Source organism: Eutrigla gurnardus (genome assembly GCF_963514095.1).
Source record: "Eutrigla gurnardus genome assembly, chromosome: 10".
Lineage (NCBI taxonomy): Eukaryota > Metazoa > Chordata > Actinopteri > Perciformes > Triglidae > Eutrigla > Eutrigla gurnardus.
Window position 1 is genome coordinate 7120453 of NC_139924.1, and position 21403 is coordinate 7141855.

The window sequence follows — 21403 nt, forward strand, 5'->3', positions numbered from 1 at the left end:
AGAGCCGGCGAGGAGGATGGCAAGCAGACCGTCTCGAGCAGGCTGAGCAGGACTCTTTCCATCCTCATCTCTTTCATTTTTAAAACCCAAGCCTGATTCTGACCTTCTACGCTGCTGTGTTGTAGTGTGCCGTTTTAAACTGGGTCAGTGTGTTGCCCATGTTCTTCTTTTTCTTCAGGGCGCTCTTGCTTTTTCTCTTTTTTCATGTCATGAAAAACTGATGAGCCATGCATGCATGCTATTTATAGAAGAGCATTCTTCCTCAGATAAAAGTAAGATTGCAAATGTGTGAGTGCACACATTCAGAGATAACCAACAGTTGCCTTCTCTGATGACTGTTATTTTTATTTTCCACCTACATGCAGGCCACACTGTAGACCACAGTGGATGCGAGACATGTATTTAGATTAGTTTGTAACTAAAGGGGGTTTTCCATTCAGACAGCATCAATGTGGTCTACTGTCTTCTCCCTCAGGCTCACAGTCTAATTGCATTTGTCTAAATGATGTCTACTGTAGGAAGTCTAAAAGGGAACCAGGATCATGACTTCCTTTATTTCCACTCCAACAGCCTCATATATTGTATTGTTGAGTATCAGGTACCTAATGCACGTGTTGCTTTTACTTTTTCATCAAATCATCCACATGAGGTCATTCTTTAAAACACAAATCTCAAGCTATGTGTTCATCCTGGGAACTAACTCACATATGGACTGTGCTTTTCAGTTTAAACCAATGATGGAGGCTTTTTTTTTTTTAAAGTTCATTACACCATTCATGAGGGTTAATCAGAGCCAGATATCCCATAATTAAGCAAGGCCATTCAGGAGCACCGTCAGCGATGTTGTTATGAGCTCATCGTTCCACATTTAACTGGAGGGGAGTGAAGTCAGAGGGTCCAACTGGTGTTAATGTGGGATTTGTTGAGGTAAAGAGACCAGAAGGCATGTAGAGGTTCCTGATGAGGCCCCGCTGTGTGTAAACACATGCACTAACACACATAAGTCACATCTCAAATATATTGTTACTAATCACTTACTCTGTGTAAGTAACCACTTGACCCAGCAGGACTAGTTCACTGTCATAAAGAGGCTGGAAGCAGTTGGATTTTTAAAAAAAGGATTTATAAATTATCAAGATTGTCAATGAATTAACTAATCGAGTAGTCAACTAATGTTTTTTCTACTTTCCTACTGAGTCTATATAAGCAACAGTTACCCAGCAACAGGCTGTATGACGAGTCAAATGTAAAACCTAACTAACTTCAGTTAAAAACGTAATATCTTAGAATATTTTTTATTTTCCCCCATGCAAACTTTCCCATTTTCTGTGTGACTTTTATGATAATGAGTCTTCACAGTGATCTCTCAGATCAACAGACATTTGACAATCACCTTGCCTTTTATTTTCAAATAGCTTCTTTTATTTGGTTACAGTTGGCATCGATTGCTGCTCTTCATCTGTGTGTTTTTTTTTTTATCACTGACAAACACTCATGACCCTGAGAAGTGTGACCCTTTCACAACCAGATAAAAACCCAATCATCAGTGGAAATGTGAAATGATACGAGGGAATTCGAAGCTGTCACAAGGAAAATCTGAAATGTGTTGAAAATGTTATGAGGGAACTAAATGATGAGATTTGAAACGTGACAAAAGAGCAACTAAAAAGCAGAAGTGAGAGATTAGGGGGATGTTTGATCAACTGTGAGTAACGTGTTAGTTTTAAATATAATGCCCAGGAAACAGATTAGCCAGACCTGGGCTTAAGAAAACACTAAAGTTGTCAAGCATCTGTGAATTACTACCAACGTGTTTCTTAGTGTCGCTGAGAGCGTTGGATCACCATAAATTCCTCCAAATGTTTTTCAAAGGGTCCATTCACATTCCACAGCTAACTTAAGCTCACAAATAAATCATTACAAGCAAATAAAGCTTCAGGGTCCTGCAACTCTCTCTGGATGACCACCGAGTCTCTTCTGGGAGTCCGTCCTTGTCCACTTGAGCATGTTTTAAATTATTTAGCACAAATGTGTCTAAAACAATTAGTTGGAGTGAGATCTTGAGTTTGTACCAGCTCTTTTGACCTGATATCAATATCCAGTAACTGCCATGTTAAACTACTGCTAAGCTAAGCTAACTAGCAAACATAACATAAACTTGCAAATATAACCCATTAAGAGGAAATAATAAATAAATGACAAATCACAAAAATCAACCAACATACCCCAAAATTACAAAACACTAATAACATAACACTAAATTACCAAATTATGTTAGCTAGGTTAGCATAATGAAATATGATAGCTAGGTTAGCACAATGAAATATGATAGCTAGGTTAGCATAATGAAATATGATAGCTAGGTTAGCATAATCAAATATGTTAGCTAGGCTAGCATAATCAAATATGTTAGCTAGGTTAGCATAATCCAATATGTTAGCTAGGTTAGCATAATCCAATATGTTAGCTAGGTTAGCATAATCTAATACGTTAGCTAGGTTAGCATAATCCAAAATCAATATTAATCTGTCTAAATTGCACGAATGCTAACTCTGAAACACGTATTTACAAACGATTGTCAGTTGAGTTTAATGTGAGAGAGATAACTGGTTGCTCTTTGGCAGAAATGTTACAACTTTATGATAATATGATGCCGTTGTTTAGTTGATTAACGGGATGTTTTACACTTTAGTAGTCTTTACTAGCTAGAACATAAACTAGTAATGTACCTAATTCAGCTTTACAAAAAAAAAGGTCAAATTGAACAACTAAAGAGGGAAAGTCACTCGACTACAAACAAGTACAGTGGAATAGTAGACTTGGTATTAATATATATTATATACAGGACTAAAATAAGTATAATAGCTTAGCTTAGCTACTAAAGCATCTGTACCCGTTTCTGGTACCAGTTATCCCTCAAATGGGTTACACAGTTTCCTAAAGTCAAGGTCACACGTGGCAACTGAACATTGTCGTGCAACTTGACCCAGTTACCCCTGCTCCCCTCGACCCGCTAACCCTTCCCATGCAGACACGTGCGTTCACGATTTGGTTGGTCACGATGAGTGAATACACAAATAATGAAACGCACTGTCTGAGGCTCAAAGGCACATGTATGCCTGTCTTCCGCTTTGAGCCAAGAATGGCAGAACCGATTAACGCTAATACACGTGATGTTTCTTGAACGCGCCTCTTGAGAGCCGCTAAGCAGTCACATGGTTTTGATATCACATAGACTGACGATTTATTTTAGAAATGTCTTCCTCCCTTTCTGTGTTTATGTCTCCACTTTGGGGAGGCAGCGTGTCCTGAATGTGAGCACAGCAGCTGTCGCCTGTCAAATGGGGTTTTTAGAGATGTGTGTGTGTGTGTGTGTGTGTGTGTCATGCCTGCCTGGCAAGCAAATGGCAGCCACAGTGTCAGGTTGAGCAGAGCCACACACCCTTTTCATCTCCGTCCAGCTGTCCGCTCTCTGCCTCCCTTTTCCATTTGAGAAAACAGGAGAGAAAAATTCACAGCTATCCATCTTCCATCTATGTACGTAACGCCTCTTGACTCATCTCTCATTCGTACTTTCAATCCTCTGATGCGTTGTTTTTACACTCCCTGGCAATATCGGACAGTGATTGTTTATGGCTGCGTTTTTATGAGGCTGCTTGGTGGACACGTGAACAAATGATGTCGGTCAATAAGTCCTGCAGCTGCTTTCTTCCCTCGTACATTACGAAGCCATTACATCTGTTTTCTCCTCTCTCTCTTCTTAATTCTTAATCTGCATATTGTCTATCCTGTGTCTTGTATCTGCTATCATTGTTCTCACTCTAAAAGCATGAAAATTGAGTGTAAAAAGCCGTCAGTTCAGAAAGTACAGCAAAGTCGGGATGTTATCTTGCTCCTGGTATGGTTCTGCTCAGATTAATTACTTGAAAAGCAGTTAATTAATATGCTTGTACAATGCTTCCACCCTGCAGCCTGGAGGCCGTCAGCATGTGTTTATCTGTTGGTGTGTGTGCTTGTGGTTTCGCTGCTGCTCTCCGAGGAGGGTGGGGCAGCAGACATATGGCTGTAAGGATTTTTTTATTGATTCTTTCATCTTCATGTTTTCTCCCTGTTTTGTTTTTGTTTCGGTTTTATGGGCCATATAAAAAGCAGCGTGTCTTTCTCTGGGGCGTTTGGTAGCTCTGCTATAATTTTACAGTTGCTTTTAGGGCACCGTTTGAATTCTGGCTGCATCCGTGAGCTCATGATTTACTCTTTTTGTGGTGCTGACTTGATGTGAAATATAATGCAACTCTTTATATAATGAAACTACACAGTGCAGAATGTTGTAGTTTTTTGCATTTATTTGATTGCTCTTTGGCCAGCACTCCTCCATGAATTGCCCTTCATCACTCTTGGTTTACTGAATTAGCATTGCAGATCATTGCAGTTGAGAAGTGCTGTCAGAGGGCCCACTCCCTCCAAAATATTCTGCCACTTTAAGCACAAAATGAAACCACAAGCAGAGCCTCGGGGGAGCAAACGTCTCTGATGGAGTCGACCTTTGGCGTGTGACTTCGTAGCTCATGTTTAGTCATAGAAGTCATCAGGTATTTGAGCGGGTGGCTCATTTGCATCGATGTGGGCCAAATCACCTGAAGGAGTTAAAAGGGGTCGATACTGATATATGTGGAGGTGTGGACCAATTGATCGATTTTTCCCGGTGGATCAGAGTCACAACGAGCAAGGACAAACAGATTTAATGAGCAGCAGTGAAAGTAGGAGGGTTGTTACTCACTTTCAAAGTGTTTGCTTTTCTCTCATCGGTCCGAGGAACATCCAGAGCTGAAAACCTCCAGCGGCTGCGTCATCTTCGGATCCGCCAGTGTGATTAATCTGCTCATTGCCTGCTCTGCTGTTTGGCCATAACTCAATTCCCTCTCTTGTTTGCAAAACTGCCCTGAGCTCTCAGAGGGGGATCTGGCAGCAGCAAATTCAATCTCCCAGCTCTCAGTATTACCCTCAGCGACCAGACCTCGCCCTACTTCTCCCACCAGTTATTAAAGCCTCATGTTGCCCATTGCTCCGGTCACATCAAAAACACTGCTGCGGATTCCTGCCCTGCAGCGCTTCCACCAGAGATCAGAAAACAATCAATCTGACATCCGAGTTCATACACTTTTCACAGCAAATAGACGCCAGAATGTCCTCTTAATTGTGTCTTCTGTTTGTTTCTCTACAGGTCGCAGGGGAACAGAAATATCACCCAGAGTGCTTCACCTGTCTGAACTGCAGGGCGTTTATTGGTGATGGAGACACTTACGCTCTGGTGGAGAGATCCAAACTCTACTGGTGAGCCTCGTTATTCTAAGACATGCAAACACCCAAATGTTACAATCCTCGTTAAGTCATGTTTTAATACTGGCAAATCAAAGCTTGTGCAGTTTATGGTATGGCAGCTCAATCCCCCCCGAATCTACCAAACTTATTTTAGAAGTTTTTCTAATTCTCTCCTCTGCAGCAAACTAATCCTCTTGAAATCCCCTTTGAAGTGCAATAAAAGCCACCAAAAAACGCAGCCAAAGCTGCGGTTGATTGACAGAATCTTACATTTTTGCTGCTTATTTTGGGCTTCAAAGGACTTTTTTTGTTGACGTTACGACCAACTGTGGTGACGTGTGACTCCATGCGTGGTGGGAATTCACAGAGACCACAGTTTTACCACATGTTCTGAGCTTATGATTTAAAATGCGGTGCTTCTTTTTTGGGGTAATTTGTATCAAATAACCATCACAAGACAACACATCAAGCTACTACAAAATACAGTTGTTTTAAGCTGGAGAAATGTTCTGTGGTAAATCACAATAACACACACGAGAGCCAGAGATCATTGGCATCACAGCTCTAACGGTCTCTGTTTGGATTATTCTCATCATAAACCTGCAAATACAAATCAGGTATATTATGAAAATCAACTTTTTTGAGGTCATTCTCGGGTTGTGTCGGTGTGACAGTCAGGGTTCAACGTGAAAGAAGCTCCACTACAAAGAGATGCACACAACAGCCTTTGTCCTCTTCTCTGAGAGGAAGTGTGATTTTCTCCGATTATTATTTATTAAGAGGTTTGCCAGACTGTGTCAAAGTGGGCTGTGTGTTTGGGAAAAGAGAGGGTCATTCACATTAAATTCCAGCTATGGTGCGTTAGTTTTAAATAATCTCCTAGCTATTTTATGAGCCCTCCATTCTTCGTGATTCGGGGAAAAATATGAGCTCAGTGTTTTTCTCAAAGCAACATCTTGTCAACAACATGTGATGCTATAAAAAGAAGAAGAGACAGCTTGATGTTGTCCTTATGATTGCATGCGCCGCTTTAGAGCCATAAACCTCATTGGGATTCCCAATTTTCTGTTCTTTTCTAACAGTTTTTTTATTTTTTTTAAATACCTTTCCTCATTTCCATCCATCTCTTCCTCTCCGGCTCCAGCGGTCACTGTTACTACCAGACCATCGTCACGCCGGTGTCGCTGCCGACCTCACCATGCTCGCGGATCCCTCACACGGTCACGCTCGTGTCCATCCCGGCCTCGGCTGAGGGCAACAACGGACACAGAGGGCGAGGCTTCTCTGTCGCTATCGACCAGCCGCTCAGCCCGACCAACGGCTACAGCCCTGAACATGGACGCACCGTCAGAGTCTCCCAGTGAGTCTTCAGTCTGTTTCTGTTAGTGTGTGGGGAAAGGAAATGAGCAGAAGTCACTGTTAGTCAAATTAGCTCTTTATGAGATCTCCGGTCCGTGTCCGAAAACGAAAATGTTTCATTGTGTTCAAGGTGTTGGAAGAGTTCTTTACATTTTCTTCTGCTTCATTGTCCTTCTTTATTCAGGGTGGAACCAGACTGCATCAGCCCAGATGTGAAAAACTCCATTCATGTTGGAGATAGGATCCTTGAAATCAACGGGACGCCCATTCACAATGTCCCGCTGGACGAGGTATTATGCAAATATGTAAATATGCAAATATAAATCCTGCAGTTCCATTTCTCTACCTAGAAACGATGTCGGCTGTTCTAAATGCGGACTGACCAAACTCATCCGAACTCTTCCTCTCCAGATTGACCTGCTGATCCAAGAGACCAGCCGGCTGCTGCAGCTCACCATCGAACACGACCCTCACAGTCAGGGGCAGGAGGCGGGCTCCTCAGAGGCTGAAGGCGACGGCCCCCTGTACACCCCTCTGTCAGAGGGCCCCAGCCCCATCCTGCCCATCACACAGCCCCCCCACCCCGACATCAACAGCCTGAGATCCCGTATCATCACGTAAGACACAGATTTAGTGCTTAAAAGTAGTAGTAAAAACTGCAATTCCCAATGAGATCACAGGAGCAGCAAACACTAATCAAATACTGTGCTCCTCCCTTCTTCACCCAACCATTCCTTTCCTTCTCTTCCCTCTCTTCCTGTCTCCCATCACCTTCCAGGAGGAGCTACAGTATTGATAAGTCACCAGGCTCCAGCAACGCCGCGTCCCCCATCTCCCAGAGAAAGGACATCAATCGATCCGAGTCGCTCCGCGTTGTGTCCAATCAGACGCACCGCATCTTCCGCCCATCTGACCTCATCCACGGAGAGGTGCTGGGGAAGGGCTGCTTTGGACAGGCCATCAAGGTAGAGACTCAAGCTTTAAATGTAAACTACATGTGCCGAATGCATCAGCTATAGAGAACAAATGTAGTCATACTCACGTTGTCCAGGAGGTGGCAGCATTGAGATAAGTAAGTGGCAATAAAAGTGTGGAGAGGCAGGCTGTTTAAATCAGTCTTGTTGCTCAACTTGCTTATTGGTATCATGTGTTGTATTGCGTGACAGGTGACCCACAAGGAGACTGGGGAGGTCATGGTGATGAAGGAGTTGATTCGCTTCGATGACGAGACACAGAGAACATTCCTGAAAGAGGTGAGTGGAGATGGACGATCCCAGCCTCTCTTCAAAGAGGCTGAATTAACAGAAATCTGTTGACCTCAGATCATAAGATAACCAGTGTGCTCATTGGTTATTTCCTTGAATACAAAGGTCATTTGAGGGCGGTCGGTACCCTAATGTTAGTGAGCAAGTCTGTTGCAGGTTTGAATTCCTGGACCAGCTGTGAAGTAAAGGAAATGTTTTTTGTACATGAGCAGAAGCTGAATATTGTAGCTAAAATTAGCAGCTCCTCTGTGTGAATGTAGGGCACGACTGAAAAAAGGAAAAGTTCTCTCACCCGAATATATGAATGTAAAGTATGAATCTGAAATAGGACAAAAGGGAGTGTTAACACAGTCATCATTCCAAAAAGTTATGACTGAGCAGAACTCCAGCTCTCTCCAGTCTTTCCATTAATCATAAGAGGTGACATGCACAGAAGTTTAGCCTACAGTAAGACATCAAGTGTTGGCTCGACTCACTCATACAGTTAACAACCTTCTAATTGGGATGTTTAAAGTTCAGGAAAATAGTTTCCATATGCATGGGGTATTAGATTTGTTTTTATGTTAGGATAAAACTCTGCTTGCCTTGTAATTGCTGTAGGCGACGACGAGTAGAAAGAGTGGCTGTTAAACAAACCCCAACCACAGTGAAACATGATTATTACTCCCGCTGCCTGTGTGTTTGTTGGTGGCCCGAGTTTCACGTCAGTGGCTTTTATCCAGATTGAGAAAAGCATCACCAAACATTGCAAACAAAGATATGATGAGACTTGAAGGATAATATTTCAGGTTAATGTGTGCGTAATAGTGCAGGGCCTCCTCCTCCTCCTCCTCCTCCTCCTCCTGTACAGCCCGCCCCTCAGGGAGGTAAATGTTTTATGAGGCATCATACTGTATTAGTGCTGTGAACACTACTTGTAACTCTTAGACCACACTGGCTGGGGAGATCTGCCTTTGCTTAGCGCTCTGGGTTTATTTAGCAGTTTGGTGCTGCTTGAACAAGAAACAGTCCAGCAAATAACCTCCTGTAAACATTGTTGTTTTTGCACAGATTAAACAAACGAGATATATTATGTTCATTTGTTAGCTTTAGTCATGCTGGTCGGCAGATTTCCTTACCGGCGGGTCCAGGCGGTCTGTTTCCCCTTGTTTCCAGCCTTCATGCTAAACTAAGCTAACCTGCTGCTCGCTGTAGCTCTGCATTTACTTGTGTGTGAGAGTGGTATCCATATTTAAGTTTTATGTTACCCAAGCCTGATGATTTTACCGGACTGTCGAGATCCGTGAGCAGCGTTCAGTAAGTGAAAATGTCCGACGTTGTTCCTTCAGGTGAAGGTCATGCGTTGCCTGGATCACCCCAACGTGCTCAAGTTCATCGGAGTCCTCTACAAGGATAAGAGACTCAACTTCATCGCCGAGTACATAAAGGGAGGGACCTTGAGGGAAATCATCAAGAAAATGGTGAGAGGGCAGCGTGTGCCTGCAGGCATGGAGTGTGTCTACTTGTTCAGGATTTAAAATGCATTCAGTAGACCTGTTAGTATTTGAGGAAGTGGTCTAGTTTTGCACCAGCTCAGGTGGAGTCTTTGTTTTTTGCAGGTGTGAAGACATTTAATTGTGATCATTTTTTGTTCACAGGACAGCAACTATCCCTGGAACCGGCGGGTCAGTTTTGCTAAGGACATAGCTGCTGGGATGGTGAGTTCAATGACTAAAAGAATGCATGTCATTGTAGTAGTTAGAGTAAACCTGTGAAGCCTCCTCAGACAGTAAAATCCTGTGATATGCAGCAGTAAAGGATGGTGCATTGCTTCCTGTTATCTTCACGGCTGTCTCCCTCTAGTGGCCGGGTCACTGAGCTGAAACACTTTTGCTAGTAATGTGCACAATCATTTCCATCAGGCTCTCCTGAAATTACAGCATGAATTCCTGCAGGATTAAACCAGCAGTTCTTAATGTTTTCCCTTGATACGAGTACAATGAGGAACGTTGTGCATGACTGGATTATTGTATTTACAACAGCAGCTACTCAAACAAGGCAGGATTGTTCCTCTTGGCACGGAGTTCAGTACGGCTGAAAGCTTCTTTTTTTTAATGTCGATTGTTGTTGTTTTTATTATTCCTGCCTTTCTGTCCTCTCCTGTCTATCTATCATCTGTCATTCAGACATATCTGCATTCCATGAACATAATCCACCGGGACCTGAACTCACACAACTGTCTAGTACGAGAGGTAAGACTTGTGTACTCCTGTACCTGTGTGTGAGTGCGTGTGAGAGGGAGGGAGGACATACATACCTATGTCCATACAGGATGTTTTCTTTGAGGATTTAACACAGTGCACCTGTCATGCTGGGACACTTCATAAAACAAAAACAAAGCTGAGCTTTGTTAGCAGTAGCTTTAACAGACTGAGCCGTCTTCACAAATACTTACAGTGGAAACTTCCATCTAAAAGTATTGTAGAGCTCACAACCCAAGTCTTTGGAAAATCCACAAGATGAGAACTTAGAAGTTTGGAGCTTGTAAAGATGTTCCCTTGAAGCCTTTACCTCGTTTATCACTCTCTCTCAAAACAATAACGTGTACATTTTCTTGGTGCAGAACAACACAGTGGTGGTGGCGGACTTCGGGCTGGCTCGGCTCATGGTGGAGGACAAGCTCGAGGAGAAATTACCGCAGGGTAAACTGCCCAGCCTGAAGAAGCCTGACCGCAGAAAGAGGTACACCGTGGTGGGGAACCCCTACTGGATGGCTCCTGAGATGATCCACGGTATGATCTTATCTTCATAAATAATATGCAGAGAGGGATTTATTTATTAACCCATTCACACCTTCCTAAGATGGAAAATCTACAGTCCATGCAGTGCTGCATTTATATTAATTTAGTCGTTTTCCTCTCCCAGGAAAGAGCTACGATGAGAGAGTCGACATCTTTTCCTTTGGCATCATGCTCTGCGAGGTAAGTGAGAGGTTGCAGTTTGATTAGCAGAACTGAAATTGCTTAATAGCTTTTTTCCCCAAACACTTAAAATTCTGCGTGTCTGTCATTTTTAAAAGGCACTTCCCTTGTCACTTTAAAATGAAATCTGGCTTCGAGGTTTGTATTTTGACAGGATTTTCTGAAAAAACATGGAAAATGTAACACGCTGTTGAAATGTAAAACATCCATTTCATTTTACGAGGGAAAAGTCTTGCCTCTCTAAATGAAAATTCAGCCCCAAATTGTGGTGAGCTCTGGGCATGGCCACACACAATCCACCTCATTTCAACGGTTTCAGTCACTCAGAGTATAACTTCCCCAGATGGACACCATTAGCTGGAGAATATTTTAGGGATTAGAGAGAGCGAAAAAAGCGGAGTTGTCTTCATGTGGCTTCTCACAGACAGACAAACGGTAGTTGTGGTCTTCTGGGAACGATCAGCTTCACTTTGGAGGGTTTACTGGTTGTCAACAGATCAGCACAGGAGAATCCAGTTTAACTCTTCTTACCCTTTTTCTCTATGTTTGTGTTTTCCAGATAATTGGCAGGGTGAACGCAGATCCCGACTACCTCCCGAGGGCGATGGACTTTGGACTGAATGTGTCTGGCTTCCTGGAGCACTTCTGTCCCCCTGATTGTCCCCCTGCTTTCTTCCCCATGGCTGCTGTGTGCTGTGACCTTGATGCAGACAAACGGTAAGACTTCTGCAAATAGACTTATATAGAATTTTACCTAAAGGGACAGTTCACCCAACTAAAACATTGTTTTTTTTTACTCACACTCAGTGTCACAAGTCCCAAGGTTTGCTGAGTTTTAAGTCTGTTGTCCATAAGTAATATAGCGATTTCAGTGGCAATGCTTCTTTCCCAAATACAAAATTCTATTTTGTATTCTACTTTTTACTTATATTTTACAACAAGAAACAGCGAGTTCTGTGGGATGTCATGGGAGACTGTCATTGTATTTGTAAAGAGACCTTGTTCATGAGTTTTTCTGATGTATTTTTAATGCTTTGGGGCCATAAGTAAGACTGGATAACATAAGATTTTGTTTTGGATTGAATGTAGATAAATACAATATTTTTAACTTGGATCTGCTGTCTTAATCTTAGGCCCGCTTTCACCAAACTCGAGGCGTGGCTGGAGAACCTAAAGATGCATTTGGACATCGGCCTGCCGCTTGTGTCTGAAGTGGACCAGCTGCACAAGGCCTTCTGGGGGAACCACCGCATGACGCGGCCCGAGAACGGCCTGCACACACACCCCGAGCAGCCGGAGTAGGCCTTCACGTGAATGGAGGAGTGGGAAATTAGGGTTAACCCACACAGGCAGCGATCACCTGCCTCGGGGCGGAGTATGGGCTGGAGGAGTCATGTTAATACCCCCCCGTGTTTGAAGCCGCGGCTCAGGCTTAACGAGTAGACTCAGGGGGACAACGTGGATCTGAAAAGCCACCTGTGCACAACGCACACACACACATTCAAAGTCAAAATCAAGAGACATTAACTACGATAGCTTGATACTGCTGCACCCGAAGCTAGAGTAGAACATGTCGTATGCAATCAGACCCAAACTTTCAAATCATGATCTCTTGAATCATGTATATCTAACATTAGCGGTCACACACCGTTCAATAACACTGACTGACCTTACTGTAGTGTGTGTATTCATGTGGACAAAGTAGTCCAAAAACAAGGCATAAGGCAAACCTTCAGCCTCCTCACTTTGGCTCTGCGGAGCCTTGAGTTTGATTTGATTTTGGTTTAGATATCAAAACTAAACTTGTGTAAAAATTCAAAGGAGAGGGGCCCGCCTGACACAAAGGCTGAGATCAACTTGCTCAAAGTCAAACAAACCCTTTCCAGCTATAAATATTTGCATGAGTGTAAATAATGCCATCAGGTCATATCCTGCTTCATCAAGTCCTTCTGACCTCAGCTGGTCAGAAACCTTAGAGACCCAGTGTGTCTGTGGCCCCTCCCCCTCAGTTACTGTGTAGCACTGACGTAACATTGAGGTACACAAAACTTTGCCTAAATTTGGTACGTCGTCTCCCAATTTTAAGAGCTGTTAGCGTATCTCATTCATCATGACGCGGCATCTCATATATTCAACCAGTGTAGATAGCTGGCGACATTGTAAATGTTTTAAATATTGTAAATGTACAGACATATTTTATATACGTACGCTACATTGCCGTATTTTTATTGGCCGACCAGCTGAAATTAAGGAGAGTTAAAGTTTGACTGCAGTCTAAAGGGCACAGCTGCCAGTTTTATTATTTTGGGGTGTTTTTGTCTAAGTTGTCACCGCTGTGGCAGGTTAGGGGCTTTTAGCATTTCAGATAAGAGGGGTTTGTATCGCCAACGTAACGTCCCATACCACTCCGTTAAATGTTTCCCTTCATCCAATAAGTGTTTCTCAACATTATGGAGTTTTCATGTGCTGGAGTAAATGTAATTGTAACATGATTTAATCACAACAAACTTGCTGAACTTCATCTGCATATTGTGTTTGACTCTAATTATATGTGATTTGAACATTTTGAGGGCAATGAATCTGCTGTTATCTGCTCATCTCATGTACTGTACATTAGTTTGGACACTGCCCCGTCACGTCAGCTGTCTGTCCACATCTCTGTCTCTCCTCCTGTGGAAGACCCGCTGTTTGTTTACATGTAAATGCTCTCTGTAAATATCACTGTATATATACACGTCTGTCCTTGCATCCGTCCGCGTGCATTGTATAAATATGCGCACTCCTCAGAAATAATCTCTCCCACTGTCAGATTTCTCTCTTGCACCTTCAAAATATTGAGGTTCTGTCTCTAATCTTAAAGAAACGTTTTTTACTATTCCCTGCTGTTTTCACAAGCTGCATGATGTCATCGGTCTGCTCAACCAAGCTATTTTTTTGTCTCTAAATTATGTAATTTTAAGTAAGAAAACAAAAAATTAAAGACAAAAAAAGTCAACAGCTTAAGTCAAGCGAAAAAAGGAAATGAGAAAAAGAAAAACACAGCATCTGTTTATACAACCACTGAAATCTTTTTGTAAATATTTGAGTACTTTAATTTGCACTATCTTACCAAATGGCTGGTTGAAGCCATGTTTGTTAATTTCCTCTCTTGGGCTACTTGTGATAAGGAAATAAATCGTCGGTTCAGGTAGATATATGAATGCAAGACACTGATAGAGCCTTTCAACTGTAAAAAAAAAAAATGGGATCTGGGAAATGCGTCCTCTTGATAGCAAATGGTTTGATTATTTAGATGCATTTTTGTGCATGCTTCAATTTATTTAGAAAAAAAAGACCATATATGACTTATAAACACAATGGATTTGCTACCAGGAGGATGTGTCGTCCCAGCTCTGCCTGCTGCCTACAGACTGGTCCTTTGCGAATGATGTTCTGTGTTGTTTCTGACTGCTTGGTTTCATGTGTGATGCCCACAGCGGCTGCAACCGCCACTGGTCTTTATGATAATAGAGCACTTAAAAACTGGCTTGTCTCACCTCCTCATCACGCTCCTTCTGGCTCAGGGCCGTACCGTTTCCCGGCGCTTTCTTCCTAATTCAGTTGATTCAGCAGCTTAATAGAAAGCGGCACTCACCAGTGACAGTGAGATCCAGAAAGCATGCAAACCTTCTGTCAATGTGCTTCTATAAAACAAGCCCCCTGCTGATTGATGTGCTCGTCCGTAGGCATGCACTGTACATGAGTGGCTTAGCCATGTTTCTGTCTCCATTCCTGTCTGAGCCGCGTCGAGCATGTTAGGTGTGTCTGTGAGGACGTGTTGAGGATCAATGAGAATGTCGCCGCAGCACTTCTTTGCAAAGGATCGTTACCTCTGAACGCTGTGCCTTTGATGTAAGCTAGCCTTGCCAACGACTCGAAAACGTGAACTGATTTTATTTTGTTTTTTATGTCTCATAACTGCAAGCCTGGATTGATAGTTGCTGATACAATGTTGTTTGAGATCTCATCTTGTTCTGTTTCATATTTATATTTTCCAGATCCCCATTGTTAGTTTTGATATTTTAATAATGTATTTCTTTCTCTTTTTTTTCATCTTATTTAATTTTTTTACACAAGCTGTGAAAACAATTCTGCACTTTAATCCTGAACGTGAACATTTAGACTTTGAGGAGGCGACTGTTTTTTTCTCCCCCTTTTGTCACAGCTACAAATAAAACTGTTGCTTCTAAAACAAGCTTAAGCTGTTAAGTCTATAAATATTCACTCCGTCACCTCCGTGTCTTTCACCACATTTGGTCCACTGACACACACAGAGAGCAAAGTATGACAGCTCCAAGAACACGTGTAAAATCTGCTGAGGTCACACTAGAAGAACACTGCATTATTGGCAGAGAGAAGGTGTGAGCTACGTTAAAGTGGTTAAAAAATGTGCCAGCATTTGCATTTGTTAAAGAAAAGCTGAATTAATTAGAAATGTTTTAACACATTGACCACCAGGTGTCACTATTTATCTCACCTGTTCATTTCTATGTTGGAATAATATAGTATGATTAAAAAAAATGTCTAAAAGGTAAAAGTTGTCATAACAAAAATACTACCATCAATTTATGTTATTGGCTTACTGTTATGAATCACTGCTGTGTTAATGATACTTTTTTAATTATATAATTTTAATGATACTTGTTTTTTGTAAAAAAAAAAAAAAAAATGCAGCACAATTTTATGAATGAAGAAAGGGTACTACTAATATGAATGTATGTGGATATATAGCATGTGAGCTAACCTAACACATTCATACATCTATTTATATATATATATTTTTAGCTGTGGTATTAATGATACATCATAATAGTAATACACTTAGTTTTTGTATTTGTATACTGTGCCTTTAGTGCAGTTACCTGACCGGTATTCGTTTTCACGAGGAATGGCGCTTTTCTCCCTTGCAGGTGCAAGTGAACCTTCCATAGCATCCACGTGCGATTGTTTTCATTCCGACGCTGCTGCTGCGGCGACAGCTCGTGACGTCACCGGCCTGACTGGCTGGTCCGCTTGGAACGCCTGCGCGCGCGCGTGTGTGCGCGTGTGTTTGTGTGTGCGCCCACAAGGGGGACGGACGAAACACAACACACGGGCTGTCATTTCACCGCAGTTTGTGTTCAGATTGAGAGAGGAAATTAAGGAAATACCGAAGAAGAAGAAGAAGAAGAAGAAGAAGGGGGGAAAAGGAGGAGGAGAAGAAGAAGAAGAAGCAGAAAGGAGGGGAAAGAAGAAGAAGAAGAAAAAGAAGAAGAAGAAGAAGGTCGCATCGGTTGGCAGTAGCAAACTTTCAAAGATGGAACATTCGTCCAGCAACCACCGGTTTCGGTCCGCAATCTTCAACCACGGTGAGTAACGTTATCCTCACACCGGACACCTTGGGGTGTTTTATTACTCCGGTGATGCTCGTCCAGCGTTGTACGTCGCACCGCACCCCCCCCCCCCCTCACAAAAATTCCCTCACACATTCCCTTTAAATCGTGTTTAATTCATAGGGGCTTTGACGTTAACGTTAGCCGTTAAAACGCAGCAACTCCTCGCAGTCCTGATACCCGGTCGCATTATACCCAGGTGTGTAAGCCGGTGATAGGAGCGATATAAGATTGGTTGTGTGTGCCGGACCTACGGGTACACTTCGTTCTGCTAAAAAAAAAATAAAAAAAAAAATCCCCGAAAAGCCTGGTAGTTTGAGCTCCGCACGGTACACGGGCAGCAGCAGTAGCACTGTAATTCTACAGTTATGCAACAGTGGTACCAAGACTCACCACAATAAACTATTTCTGGACCACGAAGATATAGCGTTAGCTGGGTGGCACGCTGACAAACTGCATGAGAGACTCGCCTCATCGCCATACTGGCTTCTCATTTACCCTGACGTTTGTTGTGTCAGGAAAGCTTTACACTTAAACCCCAAACAGGACGTTTTCACCGTCTCATTCCCATAGCCTGACACCAACAATGAATGTTTTTAAGTCCAAACATTCACTATCAGAAGGAATTCATAACATAAACAAAACAGAGTGTTTGTTTATTTTGGCACATGAGCCAACATACACACCCCCTATGACATATCTGCAATAAATCAGATAATATGGCCTATTAATCTCTGCTCCATACTTACCTGGTGGCATCAAAGAGATTTAGTTTCCTGTATCAAACATAGCTCACCTGTATCGTATCACGTCTGACATCTATGTACGCTCCCAGTCTGTTCAAAGAGAGCAGCTTATTTTCGGTCACATTGTGTCATGATTTACAGCACTGGGGGGGCTTCACTCACACTGAAGCATCTGGCTCATTGAAACTGTTGCCCTGTGGTTTACACTGCTGCTGTGTTGAAGGCAAAGAAGGATGGGATATAGTGGGAGGTGATGACAGCTCTCGCTGTGATGATAGTGAAGCCAGACAGTGCTGAGCCTCCCATGAGGTGTGTATTGATCATGTCCAACCCACAGATGTGATGATTATGTTTGGTTGCGAACAAACTAATGCTCAGAAATTGTGGTAAGAAGCTTTGTAATTGTCCATGTATGGTTATTGGTTTAACTAGAAACCAACCTGTTTTAAATCCACATTCCATGTTTCAGAATTTCCTATGTGGTCAGTCGTCTTATATTTTCTAAACCAGAAAAGAAGCTGTATGCCCTGAGATTCACCTCCGGCAAGTTTTTTTTTTTTTTTTTTTGTGGAGACAGATTTTACATCTTGGTGATAAGTTCAAATGTTAGTTTTTCCATGTCTGACTTTCATGTGTTACTAATGCCACTTTCAGCTCACTGGAAAATCATATCAACAGTTTTTAAAGTTTAGTCATATTTCTTTACAGAACTGTTCACACATGTCAGGCAGGGAATTGAAAACCTTGTAAGTAAATATTTCTAAAACAATGTTGTTGAACTCCTCTGTGAGCTGTATGTGGAACAAAAATCCAGGCCTGCTTTTTTGAGAGCCCATAACCCATTTAATAAAGGAACCTGTTCCTCGTCTACATAAAACAACCCCTGAAGTCAGCCCTGACCGACTTAAAGACAAAGTCTGTGAAAAAAAAAGGCGCCCAGTAAGAAAGTGAGTGGTGTGGATGGGAGGCACAGTCAGCAGTAGCTGACATTCCTCAGGGAAAGCCTTGTGGAGAGATGCTACCAGCTCGCCGCTGCCTGTGGCTGTGCTGACAGCATCACTGCTGTAGGACCTCAGCATGTAGGTCATGGGATGAACCACAAGAAAAATTTGTCAAGCAAGTAGCCATAAAAGCTCAACACAGGAATTTAACGCTGATCACATGTTCTGCATCTCTGTAATAAGTTGTTTTCAGCCATTTTTGGAGAGCATGCGGTTGTGGATGCTTAATTTATCTGTTAATTTATTTGCTCCGTCAAAGTCTTATTTGCATGATGTCCTGCCACAGTAATTTGACTCAAAGTGCCTCTGGAGTGATTCATATGGATTTAGTTTCAAAGAGCAGAAGCAATATGCAGCTCATACATTATATATTGTCCGTCTGCAGGGATGAGTGAAGCGCCACCTGTCAGGTATAACATTTCTATCGCTGCATGTCAGCATAGTCTGCTCTGCTGCTCACGTGCCAGCGATGGTCCCGAGTTTAAGGTAGTAAATCGATATTTGTAAAACTGCCAATAAGTATCCCGGGACAGTAGCTCTGGAGTAAAGAAATTAGTTTTGCCTCTTAACAATTGACATAATCAGTAAATGGTAAATCTTCATGAATAATTTGGACTGGCGCCTACTCCTGACAAATTACTGTAGAGGCCAACTGGTCTGAAAGTGCCAGACTTTGAGATAAAGTGCCGGTTTCATTACTGAGCGAGGAGCATCCTGCTTTGTTTCCTGAAGCAAAGTATATGACCTCCACCAGCAGTGTGTGGAAATTGTAGTTTTCTAGACATATTGTCAATGTCCTTTGTCATTGCAACAAGTGCCTAATCTGCCACTGTGAGTCTAAAAACCACTCATTTATTTGGTGAACATGGTTTGAAAATAAAATTGCATGCAGTCTTTGAAGCAACCATACATGTTGTATGATATATAATATATTTAATGGGTTTGATAAAGTGTAGTTTGTTGTTTCGCATCATGTTTAATAATAATAATAACTAATAATGGGATAAATGTAAAGATTTAACAGGACCATGTTATTCACATAATAACTTGTGGTTACAGATAATGTATGAATGGATGTTTTCAACATTTTGACAGTATTTTATTTCTCTTCCTCTCCTATGTGGATGACCTCCATCGGATTTGGATTTTAAAATCATTCCTTCTGCGGATCAACCAGACGATGAGGTAAGAAACCAGAGTTTTCCTCAAATCTGCTGTCGGAGATGAAGTAGGTCACTGGTGAAGGGAGATTTGGCCTTAATAATGAGGACATTGTGGTTTGTTGATGTCAGCCATTTTACCCCTGAACGCTGCTATTCAGGCTGGTTTTTGTGGAGTTTTGTTCATTTGAAAGGATTTTATGTTTTTAAAAGTTTGTAAATAAAGTGGAAAAGGCATTGAGATTTTAGAATTTCAACCTTTGCTGAAGTCGCAGACATTTTGTTGTAGTTTCCTATTCTTGAAGTGTTCAAACTGAGCATGTGAATTTAGCTGTGAATACTCTATATGCTACTGTCATTCCTCTGTCCTCATGTGCTCCGGGGTTTTCACTTGACACAAAAGAGAAATCGTGAGAGTGAGAATAGGTGTGTTCCTGAAGCCCAGACTTTCTTGTTTCTTGTCTCCCAAAGTGACAACTAGGAATCTGCTTTGTTTGCGTACCCACCAATTTTCACTCTTGACATTGTTGTGCGGCTGGTTGCCTTTTTTCTTGAGTAAGCAGTTCTGCTGAAGCGTGTCGTCGTGTCTGAGTGATTTGTTATCACCTTTCCGGTAGCCATTGCCTGCCACCTGAGTGTCAACCCTGCCCCCCTTTCCTCGACTCCCCTCCTCCATGTCGCTGTCTACACCCGAGAGCCCCACAGCTGTGTTTGGCCCGGCTGCGTGGGGATGAAGGGGAGGCGTGTTTGTTTTTAAGCCCAAACAGACGGGTGGAGTGGATCCGTATGGGTGTGACAAACCCCGGTTCCCTCCTCAGCAGCATTCCTAGCCTATGTGACAAAGCTGTAATGTGTGCTGACAGAAGGAACACCTTGTGAGGAAACTTTGAACATCCATCCAAGCCCCAGACGCTGCTGCTGGCCGCTTGACAGCATTTACTGGTTTCTCTCATAGTGGTTTGACACACCTCTCGCTGGGTATGTGATTAAACAAGATGTCTATTAATTTATGCCCTGCTCTTCAAACCACACCCCATTGTGTGATTCTTATTAATGTATACGTCTCTCCCCTCTGAAAGCAATCCCTGGGCCCAGGTTGCAGTGCCCTTCCCTCGTTGCCCACGCTGTAAACCACGCAGCAGCACTTTGGGGTGTGGTGGAGCAAGTGGGTAGCTGTGGCTTCCTTTTGTTAGCCTAAAAATGCCACATAACCTCACATACATGTACACACACAGACTGACGTCACCATTGATGGTGCCAGCGGTGGACGGAGAAGCAGAGGAGGGGACGGTTGTCTGTCTCTCTCTTTCTCACTCTCTCTCTCACACACACACACACACACACACACACACACACACACACACACACACATGGTGCATTCTTCTGCGGCTTTTTCTCAACTAGCCATTAGCTTCCTGTGCCTTCAATTGCTGCTTCCCACTGCAGCCAAAGTGTAGGCAGTCTATACTTGGACTTTATTAGCCCATTAGCTAGCTAGCTACTGCAGTGGAAGCCGGTTTTCTCCTTTCCTCTGTTTCCCCTGTAGCCGTGTCTGTTTTTCTCATTTGCTGTCACTGCTGGTGTGTGTGTGTGTGTGCGTGTGTGTGTGTGTGTGTGTGTGTGTGTGTGTGTGTGCGCTCGTTGCATTCATTTACAAACTGGAAAGGCAGAATCTGGAGATATGCGGCACCACACCCATCTGTTTTCCTGATTGACAGTTTGTTGTCGAACGGAGGCACACGGTACATTTTATTGTGAACAAAACTAATTGATGAACCTTCCTGTATGTCCACTTAATGGTTTAACTGTTTTACCTGTTGGATGAGGAGGAATCAACTTCTGTCTCTTCCTTCACATGCATCTAGTCTTATTCATTTTCATGTGAACCACCACAGTGTCAAATGTGGACTTCATACTTTAGACCATGTAGTGATATTATCATCCACTACAGCATCTCAGTGAGTCCACACCAACAATAGTGCCACTCTACTCTTCACAGAGGGAGGGTGGCATATCACTCATCAGTGGAACCTGACCCATCATTTTGTATAACCCTCCGCTGGGTAAAGTGTGTGGGCTTCACTCTCTGAGCATGTAGTCAGATTCACTGTGTGATGGCACAGAGATACAGAGGCTGCAGCATTTGGGTTTATGCCCTGTGGCCTTGCCTTTGACAGGCGGG

General features: G+C 42.7%; 2 protein-coding genes across 3 annotated transcripts in view; both read left to right on the forward strand.

The window, feature by feature from the left end:
- LOC311020396 (LIM domain kinase 1-like) overlaps positions 1-15137 on the forward strand; it is a 37992-nt gene extending 22855 nt beyond the window's left edge. For both annotated transcript variants that reach the window (XM_084020415.1, XM_084020416.1), the window contains 13 exons: positions 5222-5331; positions 6464-6679; positions 6863-6968; positions 7090-7295; positions 7457-7643; positions 7845-7931; positions 9272-9403; positions 9581-9640; positions 10109-10174; positions 10546-10714; positions 10848-10903; positions 11463-11620; positions 12037-15137. In XM_084020415.1, coding sequence (XP_083876541.1) covers positions 5222-5331; positions 6464-6679; positions 6863-6968; positions 7090-7295; positions 7457-7643; positions 7845-7931; positions 9272-9403; positions 9581-9640; positions 10109-10174; positions 10546-10714; positions 10848-10903; positions 11463-11620; positions 12037-12205 — 1722 coding nt within the window. In that variant the 3' untranslated portion in view covers positions 12206-15137. The remainder of the gene's footprint in view (positions 1-5221; positions 5332-6463; positions 6680-6862; positions 6969-7089; positions 7296-7456; positions 7644-7844; positions 7932-9271; positions 9404-9580; positions 9641-10108; positions 10175-10545; positions 10715-10847; positions 10904-11462; positions 11621-12036) is intronic.
- A 981-nt stretch (positions 15138-16118) lies between these two features.
- The window catches only part of LOC311019528 (septin-4), a 34913-nt gene continuing 29628 nt past the window's right edge, over positions 16119-21403 (forward strand). The window contains exons 1-2 of the mRNA XM_084019045.1: positions 16119-16290; positions 19239-19246. Of these exons, the coding sequence (XP_083875171.1) occupies positions 16239-16290; positions 19239-19246 (60 nt within the window). The 5' untranslated portion in view covers positions 16119-16238. The remainder of the gene's footprint in view (positions 16291-19238; positions 19247-21403) is intronic.